Here is an 11,648-nt window from a genome sequence, read left to right on the forward strand (position 1 = left end):
AATAAAACTATGTACAAAGAGGTTGTTGATGCTGTGACCAATTCTCTCATATCATTCCTGTTATTACAGAAGCCCAGTCAGTGAGCACACCCTGTTTGGCAGACTCTGAAGAAGGAACAATGCAGGGAGAACACAACATGGTTGTTATGGCTCAGTCCCCACCCATGTGACAAATCCTTATTGACTGATGCTGGGTCCTATAGTTGGTCCCAGTGATGTCCTATGAAAAATCTCTCACCTCAGTGCAACATTTCCGTCTCCTGCGAGTATAAGAACCCCAGCTTAGAACCGCTGTCACCATTTGCCTGTTGTTATCGACCTTAACCTGTGCCCATCCCAAAGCCATGGCCATGCTGAGAGTGTCTTCATACCGCAAGCTGTTTGAGGACAACCAGTGGGGCCGAAATGGGGGTTCCAGCATGGAGTGTGCAGGCCAGTACCGCGCCTCCACCAGGTCAGTATGATTCTCTGTAATGGGCAGGCTGAGACCCGAGACTTGTGACCAGATTTGGGTTAGACTTGTCACTATGCAAAACGGTTTTGGTGTAAGCAGTTCAACCACTTTAAACCGATACTTTTTTAAAGATTTCTAAAAGAAAGTGAAAGATTTTTTGTAAGTATCAGATCTACAAGTTCACCACATGTTACTACATTATGCGAGTCGAGGGCATAGATGTTCCAAAATGGGAGATAATGAACAGGTTTGCTTTTGCAGTGATGTGATACATATATGTATGCAGCAAAACTAAACAGAATATTACACAATAACTACTCATCTCATGCATAGTATTATTGTCTGATATTCTGTTATGGGGTTGGTTCTTGTGTGTTCAGGGTAGTTAAAGTACGCCTGGTCGCAACGGAAAGTTTGAAGAAAGATGACAAATGCCTTTTCTGCATATGTCATCTTCTTCAGCAGTGTTCATTTACACTGACATGAAGCTAGGATTTACAGTAGTATTTATTGATTATCCTTAGTTTGCATTGCTAAAATGTGACCTTCCAAATGTGTACATCGGTGCACTGTATGCTTGTATTGACAGATGGGTGACAAATGACAGGTTAAGACCTCAATAACTGAGAATGGAGAATCATAGCATAATGCATTTTCTTACATGCATGTTGACTGCATATTACAATTAACCTCATATTCATGCTCTGCCACTAAGTAAGTGAGTAACCTTGAGATTCCGGGCCTGAAAGTTCACCTTTATCTCATAATTAAATATTTCTATCCTGTTGAGAATGGTCTTTTCCAGTATGACAATGCACAATCCATGACAATTCACAAACAAATCCATTGTTTGGGAATCTTGGTTTGTGAATCATATGCTATGTGGCCCCCTGAAGTCACCAGATCTCAACCCAATCTAACACCTATAGGAGATTTCGGACTGCTGTGTTAGAAGGACAGCGCTTTTCAACACCGTCATCAAAACACCAACTGAGAGAATATCTTTTGTTAGAATGGTGTTCCATTCCTCCATTAGAGTTCCCAAGTTCATGCCAAGCCGCACTGAAGCTGTTATGAAAGCTTGTGGTGGCCCAACGCCTCATTATAAATTATTTAGGTTTTTCCTTTAATTTGTCACCTGTTTGTATGTGTATCTATCATTTATTGCGACCGTCAGGGAGCAGTTTACTATGAAAACCTCCACCGGCCGTCCGTCCATCACACGTCACACGTCACACCTTTGCCCTGCTCATATCTCCGCATCAGTATGACATCACACCACATGTGTACACAAACCTTTGTGTACGTTGCTGTGGCAACAGTCTGTTGTTGCTGGTCTGTTAGTGTACGTTAGCAACCACCTTAGCAACCATGGTTTTACCCTAGCAACCAACTGTTTACCCTAGCAACCAACTGTTTACCATAGCAACCATGTTTTTTTACCCTAGCAACCAACTGTTTACCATAGCAACCAGATACGCAGAGCAGGGATCTCCATATATGGGCATAAACAGGTGACATCACACTGATGTCAGATACTCAGAGCAGGGATTTCTCCATAATATATGGGCATAAAAGGGATTCTGTTAGGGATCTCCATATATGGGCATAAAAGGGATTCTGTTAGGGATCTCCATATATGGGCATACAAGGGATCTCCATATATGGGCATAAAAGGGATTCTGTTAGGGATCTCCATATATGGGCATAAAAGGGATTCTTTTAGGGATCTCCATATATGGGCATAAAAGGGATTCTGTTAGTGTTAGTGATCTCCATATATGGGCATAAAAGGGATGCTGTTAGGGATCTCCATATATGGGCATAAAAGGGATTCTGTTAGGGATCTCCATATATGGGCATGAAAGGGATTATGTTAGGGATCTCCACATATGGGCATAAAAGGGATTGTATCCCAGATGATGCCCTGTTAGGAGATCCACACTAACAGAATCCATATATGGTCCTACCGACAGCTGCTATAAGCCAACCCTGGCGATAAGGTCTGAGTCGAAGAAATGCTTCTTTCCTGGCAAGAATTGCCCCTTTATACTGTAGGGCTCGTTTGTGTATTGTATGACATCACGCCACATCATCGGCTGAGGACTGTGTGATGTCATCATATCTCCATATATGGAGACATAAGTTGCTCATGCCCAAATATGGGCTGGTGAGGTCAGACTTAGTGTGATGCGTAGGTTATCTCCATATATGGAGATTCAACTTCAATGAGTAACCATGGCAAACTGTCAACTGCCCGTATGTCTTGATAATTGGTAAAACAAACTTTTGGCCTATTTGTGGAGATAAGCGACCAACGGTCGCTTATCTCCCGATTAGGGAGTCTTACTGGTATACAGTACATTTTTATGTGGGAGGGTAAACCGATCAAAATGGCGTCAAAAAGAAAAATAGCATATCTACAATCTGTGAGCTTGTCTATCGAAAATGTTTGTCTCATTAGGGGTCTGTGCAAAATCAGGTCTCTCACACTGTCCCTCTCACAGGAGTGCAGCTGCTGATCATTGTGACTGTGACAAGCTAGACTTTGTAGCTGCCAAGGCAATCAATAAGGAGGGTCTGAGCCGTTTTGCCCAGGAGCGCACCATCATCGCCACCCTCAATGACCGACTGGCCAGACTTATTGAACTGGTAAGGCTGGAAAAGATACAAGACTGAACTATTTTAGAGATTGATTGGGACTGAAACTATAGTCCAATTTTGTTAGTTTGCTGCCCTCTAAAGGTTAAACATTACAGAAGGGTAAAAGCATGCTAGGCTGACTTTGTGGGGGGAAATGTGAAATTGGAAGTGAAGACTAAATTTGAACTGGAAGCTGATAAATGGGTTCTCTCTGATCGGATTAAATTGGTGACCCATCTGAAAATGTATTTTCTGTTTATTAAAGAGCTGGAGAGGCTCCTGTTACTGAAAAAACAACAACACTTTAATGATTATCAGAAAATACTGTAGAGCTTTAACTTTTTAACAAAACACCATCTATCACTTAAAGTGTATCAGCTACAGCTGTGTTTCTTTCTCAGTGTACTGAGGTGAGCAAGGCATGTTTTCAACCTTCAGCAGTCTTTACCCCCTGGATAGTAGGGTCTCAATCTGAGGATCTGTGACCATCCTCTGGGAAGGATGGTTTGATGATTGATTTGACCTCTATGGACCCTTTATAAAAGATTTAGACCCCATGTCCCTCGCAAAAATGCTAGCAAAATGTTTGACAGCTAGGGTAATTTTCAGTCTCATTCACTTACTATACACTACACTATAAAGGCAAAAATGACTCCCAAAAAATCTGCTTTAAGTGGGATGTGAGGGGTCAAAATAGGTGTGTTTAATTATTCTGAATCCATTGGAAGCATTTGTTTTGCATGAAAAACATTCCTTGGGCCCCAAAGGCCCAAGGAATGGACCCCAAAAGACTGTGAAAATTGATGACTCATCACTAAACCATAGTTTTGTTGGCCGTTCTTGGTCCAAGGAATGTTTTTCATGCAAAACAAATGCTTCCAATGGATTCAGAATAATTAAACACCCCTATTTTTACCCCTCACATCCCACTTAAAGCAGATTTTTTGGGAGTCATTTTTGCCTTTATAGTGTAGTGTATAGTAAGTGAATGAGACTGAAAATTACCCTAGCTGTCAAACATTTTGCTGGCATTTTTGCGAGGGACATGGGGTCTAAATCTTTTATAAAGGGTCCATAGAGGTCAAATCAATCATCAAACCATCCTTCCCAGAGGATGGTCACAGAACCTCAGGTTGAGACCCTACTAGGAGGGCAGCAAACAGAATTCAGAATTCTAACAGAATTGGCCCATGGCACGTTTCCCAATTTAAGTTGTATTGTCCTTTTGTTATGTGCGTGTGTCAGGTGTTGGGGAATGGCGTTGTGCATCCACCATGTGTTTGGTTTCAGTTGTTCTTAGCAGTCTCTCTCTGTCCTGCAGGCACGTTGCTTTGAGGGGGAGAATGAGTCTCTGGAGTGCCAGATCATGGACCTAGAGGAGCAGCTGAACAGCCGACAGGTTTCTTCCACTGCCACCACCACCGTGGCGGTGCCCGACTACAGCATGGACGCTGTGGTGGAGAGACTGCGCAGGGAGAGAGTAAGGGCTCATTTATTTACCGTAGTAGAACACTGCTTCTCAGAGTGGGGTCCTTGAGGGGGCTCCAGGGGGTCCCCAGCAAAATGGATTAATAATATAGGCTATCAGCAAAATCTGTTTGACCACTTTAACCCTATTTTATACTTTGGCTATTTAAAAATTCTGTAATTGAACATTTTTGGAAAATGTAGGAAAATGTGGTCCCTGGCACAAAATCTTTTACAGATGCGTGTCCACGGCCAAATACATATCAATGTGGGCGTCCTTGATATATGTGTAACCCCTTAAGCTCTATATACTTCATTGTGACCCTCAGGTCTCAAGAAATTGACTATGAAAAGCTCCACCGGAGTCTGTCTGTCATGTCACACTTTTGCCCTACTCTTATCTCCGGCACCGTTGCCCCTATCCTTGCCAGACTTTGCACACACACACTACTTGGATGGCAACCTCCACCCCTCATTTCTCACATGGCCCTCTTCTAGCGCCACCATCAGGCCTTTTTTTGCAAAACACATTTTGGGACACTGCTCCTACAGATTTTTGCCTAAAATCACGCAAAGCGGTACACAGTATCTCTAAAGTCATGTCATCAACACGGATCTGTCCCATTTCCCATATTCCCTCCTGATTGGCTACGATTTCCTTCTAAAGTTTGTGTCTGCGACCTGACTGTCACTTATCTCCCGATTAGGGAGTCTTACTGGTACTTTATTGTCATACGATGAATAATTAAAATGTGCCCAAAATAGGGACGCCATGGTTAAAGTTGTTTTTTAAGGCTTTGCCTGGATTCTATGGTTATGTATTTTAACAATGTATCTCTGATGATCTAGTCTAGTCTCTGCAACATGCCATCATGGTGCTACTATACATTTGCATCAGCTGTCACAGTGGCAATGCTGTCTAACCTGTAGACCTGTCGAGGGCCATCACTGTCTGTGCTGTGTGTCCCTGCAGGATGACATGCTGTGTGACACCGAGGAACTGAAGAAAGAACTGCTATGTCTGCAGCAAGAGCATGAGATAGCTGTCAATCAGAAGTCCCTCGTTCACCTGGAACGGCAGGATGTTGCTGTGGTAAAAACCTGCTTCTTCTGGTGTGCCTCCTGATTCAGAAGGACATACAATGCTCATACAATGCTTTATAACATGCACAGACAGACAGGACAGTCATACGATGTCCCCTGCAACCTTTCTACTGGTTTGTTAGTTAGTGCCCATCCATCTATATGATATCCGGTGAGAGAAAATCATCACTGTCGGGCAGAAACCTTGTATCTCCAAGATTCAAATTTGTATGTTTTTTCGTGAATTAAAGCCTTACTTCATCATACAAAAGTTTTGCACAAAAGTAGTGAAAATAGCCAATCTACAAGCACACTATTTTCACTATTTTTCACTATTTTAGATATTTTTTTAAATAAAATAAAAAAGGTTTTGGACATACAGACAGTGATGAAATACTGTGCACAGAATGCTCCTAGCACACCTTAATTGCAATAATGCCCTGTGGCCACTAGATGGCAGTGTTCCCATGCCTCACCATGCAGCACTCTCTCTCTCTCTCTCTTTGCATGCTCTGCTGGTGGAGCACAGCTGCTCCCTCTGTTGCTCTGCCCAAATGGTGTTGATCACCGTCAGTCACACAGTCTGGGCCGGTGGCCACGGTGCAACCTGAGACCCTCCCGCACGCACGCACGCACGCACGCACGCACGCACGCACGCACGCACGCACGCACGCACGCACGCACACACACACACACACACACACACACACACACACACACACACACACACACACTGCAGCCCATCTTCTCCTTGCCATGGCCAGATGTGAGGGAAGCTGATTCCATGTCTCCTCTCCTCATTGAGTCATGTAGGCTTTAATTTCCCCCTTACAGATGTAACGCAGACAGTAATGTGCTGGCTGGCAGAGGGGCTGAGTTTCTGAATAGGAAGCAGCTGCCTGGAAGGTTGCAAAGCTTGGTGGGAATTAGCCAGGGGGATGGAGGGGGGGAAAGAGGAGAGGAGAGGATGCTATACCCCGTAGTTCTTCTATGAAAGAAGCATGCTCGCTGATGGCTCAACATGGTGATAGGCTGACTAACGCTGGCTAGGGATGAAACAAGGGATGGACGGCTTTGTTGATTTGTCCAGCTAATGAGCCTCCATCGCTTCATCACTGGTATTATTGGCTGATTGATGCTTTATTCCTGCCAATAGCAAACCTGTGGTGTTCCCAGTCTTTTACACAATCTTACACCAACTCCTGTGTAGGCACAGGATTTTTTTTTTTTAAGTTAATTGTTAACGTATGTTTTCTTTTAGAAAGATTATGTGCGTTGGTCTTGCCGAGCCAACAAAACAATGTGAAGGGCTGTGTATGTGACATTGGCCCCTGAATCAAACTCGAGATTCCGAGCAGAAGGCATGATGACATGCCGTGGGGGGGGGGGAGAGCAGGGGATTTGTTGTGAGTGCACAGCATGCGGTGAAGCTGCACGCCAGCCTCTGCAAGTGCTAGCTCACGTTTGAACCGAGACACAGGGCTAGCTACCTCGCCCCCCTGCCATCCATCTGGAGCTCCTGCCGCCAAAAGTACGTCTGCTGCCCCCCGGCCAACCCCCCTCCATTTTTGTGACCATTCAAATGTAAACGCAGTAATTTAATTTGTCGCCAATTAATCAACCACTTAAAAAGACTATATGAGCTTAGAACCCCTGCAGGTGAATTGGTCTTTTTGTCTCTAATTAGCCCTAGCCTGCATCTTCCTGCTCTTCCTCCTCCTCCTCCCCCTTCCTCTGCATTGCGGTGGTTGTGCTGGTACTGATGGTGGTACTTAAGGTGGGTCTCTATTGTTCTCCTCATCCTGTCGATTTTGCTCAAGTGCCCACGCTGCGCTGGGCCTGGTACTGGCTGTGTTGCACAGTGGTGGATGTTGGGATGCTCGGATCGAATCTATCTAATCGGTACTGTGTAACCAGACTAACACACACGCACACACACACACACACACACACACACGCGCGCGCACGCACGCACGCACGCACGCACGCACGCACGCACGCACGCACGCACGCACACACACACACACACACAGGAGGAATCAAATGTTAAATGCTTTTTTTTTCTTTTTTGTAAAACCTCAGTCAGTGCACATTGGTATTAGTTAGTCATGGTTCAGTTGAACCGAGTCAGTTCAACAGAGCCTAAATGAAAGACTAAAGGACTAAATTCTTTGTTCACCACACAGGACGTGGATGCAGTGACAGCAGAATGTCTGGCCCTGAGAGAACAAGTGTCAATCTATGAAGGGCAGCTGGCAAACATGGAGGCCCAACACGCAACGGTGAGAAACGTAACCTGATATCTACAGTATGATGCAAGTGATGAAGAGTTTATAGCCTTTAATTGACTCGAGATACAGCTCAAGGGCCAAACGGGAGCGTTGGAGTAATGCCCAGACCTGAGGTGACAACACAGCTGTGGTCTGTGACCTCAGTCACCTTGCAAGTGTCCCTGTTGCCAGGAGCAACAGTGATACTGGGTAGAAGATTGGAACACGGTACAAGCATCCTCCAGTAGTTGCATCAGGGTTCAGTTCAAACACACACACACACACACACACACACACACACACACACACACACACACACACACACACACACAGACCGCTCCCCATCTTCTACTGTTTTCCCTGCCTCACTAGGGGGATGACAGACGCGTCCCAGCCTCCGACGTGCTGTCGAAGCATGAAGGCAGAGAGAGGAAATGGAGGCAACTTCATCACGCTGTGTTTTCTACCGGAGAAGGCCGCCGGGCTGCCTGGTGTTTAACACACTCCCTCTGGGACACAATAACTCGATAACTCTCTGTGCGGGAAACGTGAACACCGACCGAACACGGTTTTATTAACTGCTGTTATTATCAGCACTTCCAAAACATTGTATTGCCTCAGGCAAATTACATTCCTCTTACAGTAAATTTTTGCTGCGCTGATGATAATGATTCTTGTTGTGGTGTGCCTATGAACTTGAGAAAGATACTGTATACCAGGGGTCTTCAACAGGGGGTCCGGGACCCCTAGGGGGTCTTCAGAGTTACTACAGGGGGTCCACCAAATCCTTGTGTGGTAGGATCATTCTTTTAAATTAACAACTTGAAACCTTGCATCCCTATTCTGAGGAGAACTTTAGCCAAAAATAGCAGATCTACAAGCTCTCAACGCCTTGCGCTGTAGATCGGCTATTTTCGGCAAATAGGTTTGGTGTAAAGGTAAAAAAAAAGAGAGAAGACCAAGTACAAGGTGAAAGGTCAAGTTTAACAAAATATATGTAGTGGTTAAATGTCTGAAAATACACATTAACATGAATCCAACAGACTGATGACAGTGCTGTCAAACAAGTCTATGAATCTATCTATGAAATTGATGAAAATCTGCATCACACATTTATACAATATGTAGAGGGGGTCCCTGCTTCATCTCTCTCTCAGCTAAGGGGTCCTTGGCTTGAAAACGTTGAAGTCCTCTGCTGTATACAGTATGTGTGTGACTGTCTGTGTTTGTATTCATTCATTTGTATGAGTAATTATGTATTTTTCTGTGTAGGAAGTGCAGGATTTGACGGACCCGGTTGAAGGGACAGCGTTAGCAGTGGCGGGTACAGAATTCTGCAGCCCTGACATCACACAAGCCCTGGTCATAAAGGAATACTACTGCCAGCTGGCAGAGTGCCTGGAGGTACGACTACGGCACTGCACACTATAGGAGAAAACACAGACATGTCGCCGTTGTTGGCCTGAAACCTTGTATGTCCAAAACCGTCATTTTTCAGGAAATGTAAAAAAAAATAACCTGTGTTCCAGACTCCAGTGGATCCACTGTAATTATATTATTTAGTCACACAAGCTATTATTAATACTTTTCATTGATTACATCTTTTTAATATTTATGAGCTTGTAGATTTGCTATTGTAAGGCATTCATTTATGAAGACTTGTTTCATTTTTTTACGCCGGCACGACACCGTCTTTTTGGTGGAGCCCTGGCCTTAGTGTCTTTAGTGTCCTTCAGCAAGACACTGAACCCCCAACTGCTCTAGAAGAGCAGGCTGGTGCCTTGCACGCCTGGTTGGATGAATGTAATGCACAATATAATTGTAGAAGGAAATTGCTTTGTGGAAAGACGCTGTATAAATACACCATTTACCATTTTACACATGCATGCCTGCGCAAACACATGCACACTTACCAGCAACAGACCAGCCGCCACCCTCTTGTCCTCCCACTCCCAGTGCTTCCTACTTTCACCACGTCACCCCCATCGCTCCTTCTGACACGTTTGGTCACGTCCTGACGTAAATCTGAGTTTTTACACTGCGCAAAGGGACAGTCCCACTTGTTTTCTTTCCCTCTTAACACAACAACTGGGAAGAACTTGAGAACCTAAGGTGCTGTTCTGGTTCAGAACAGAACAGCTTTGTGTGTGTGTGTGTGTGTGTGTGTGTGTGTGTGTGTGTGTGTGTGTGTGTGTGTGTGTGTGTGTGTGTGTCTCTGTGCTACAAGTGGGGAGGTGCTGTGCTGGGGTCAGATTGTAGCTCCGGTGGGTCTGACCCTCACTGAGCTGAGGAAGTCTGCCCCATTCAGAGGTCAGGGCAGCAATCAGACCGCTGGCCGCCTTCCCAGGCCCCTCACCACCACTGGGTGTGTGAGCCCCCCTAGGGCTCCTTCACAAGGGGTCCTGCACAGCAAAAAGGAAAAAAGGAAAAGTGTTCACTGTTCATTTTACTTGAGGGGTGATTTCACAAAAGGATTGCACGTGCACTTTCTTTTGAGTGGCCAATTATTTTACACCCCTTTTTTCTCCAAATGTAGTTTGCCTCCCCACAATAGTCTGTGTTGCCACAGCTATTGTGCCCTACTGGCTCACCTGCCAGTGAGGTGCCCCTACTGGGTGGTCAAAGCACTTCGTCACTCATACTCATACCCTTACTCATAAAATTCAACACTGTCCGCTGACAGACGCCAACCCAGCCTGTAGCTATAATGCAGCAAAAAATATCACCCACCGATCGACCAATTGTGTTCATATATGGATATATGGATCAGATAAGCTATGTAACCTACATTTTAAGATGAAATCTTAATAATACACATGTCATGAATGAGCTTGATGTGTGGACATTGCTAATCTGTTCATTTTCGCGGCAACTTTTTTGTGGTGGCGCGTTTTGTCTCATGCGTAATGGTTAAGCACTGTATCCAACTTTGACAGTTTGATCCAATGAAATCCTTAATTTTGTGGGATTTCCTCAGACAAGGTGGCCTTGGGTAGTCTTGAAATTGCTTGGGAAATTGCTGGGCTTCGCAACAACGTACCCAGATGCAGCAATAAGTGGCGGTATGTGATGTACTTATAAGTAATAGGGGTGCTCACGGTGGGCAAAAGCAAGCAAAACTGGTGCTGTACCAGTAAATAACATCCCAATTCAAGCACTTTCCGTAAAAACAATGTCTTTCATGAATAGACCAATTTCCAGATGTAGCCGAATTAAAAGAAACTTTCGAGCACAGTCCCTCTTCTCAACCATTGGACTTCAGTGTTTCAGATAGGCTATGGAAAATAATAACAGACAAAAGAGCGTCAAATTGCCAGTGGTTCAGTCCATTGGCACGAATAAAATTAACCATAATGATTGCTACACGGACATTGTTCCTTTTCAGGCGTTTGCTATAGGCCTACATAACACAGCTCCACAAACTCCTCTGTGACAGTCAAAGACAACACACTATAAATATATAGTGTGGTGCAAAAGCCACCATTTATGCGTTTCCACATAATTGCAATCACATGGAAAACAAGAGCAAATTGCACTTAAACTGCAAAACCATTTGAATGATGGCGTTGCGCTCTCATATCCTTAGCACAATATCTTTTGTGAAAACCTAAGCCATTGCAAGTGATGCGCAAATCAAGCACTATCTGCAGCCACAATGCATTCTTTTGAGAGTGTTAAACGACCTCAGCTCTTATTTCCCTCAATCCCCTCCAGCAATCGGCGTTCTCTCT

At 44.6% G+C, this 11,648-nt stretch overlaps 1 protein-coding gene across 1 annotated transcript in view; it reads left to right on the forward strand.

Moving 5' to 3' along the window:
- Positions 1-344: 344 nt before the first annotated feature.
- The window catches only part of vimr2 (vimentin-related 2), a gene marked incomplete at both ends in the record, with an annotated part of 15,898 nt that continues 4,594 nt past the window's right edge, over positions 345-11,648 (forward strand). The window contains 8 exons of the mRNA XM_080746775.1: positions 345-454; positions 2,962-3,106; positions 4,419-4,577; positions 5,538-5,657; positions 7,341-7,517; positions 7,834-7,929; positions 9,190-9,321; positions 10,170-10,286. Coding sequence (XP_080602901.1) covers positions 345-454; positions 2,962-3,106; positions 4,419-4,577; positions 5,538-5,657; positions 7,341-7,517; positions 7,834-7,929; positions 9,190-9,321; positions 10,170-10,286 — 1,056 coding nt within the window. The remainder of the gene's footprint in view (positions 455-2,961; positions 3,107-4,418; positions 4,578-5,537; positions 5,658-7,340; positions 7,518-7,833; positions 7,930-9,189; positions 9,322-10,169; positions 10,287-11,648) is intronic.

Source organism: Nannobrachium achirus, assembly GCF_963921795.1.
Source record: "Nannobrachium achirus genome assembly, chromosome: 17".
Classification (NCBI taxonomy): Eukaryota; Metazoa; Chordata; class Actinopteri; order Myctophiformes; family Myctophidae; genus Nannobrachium; species Nannobrachium achirus.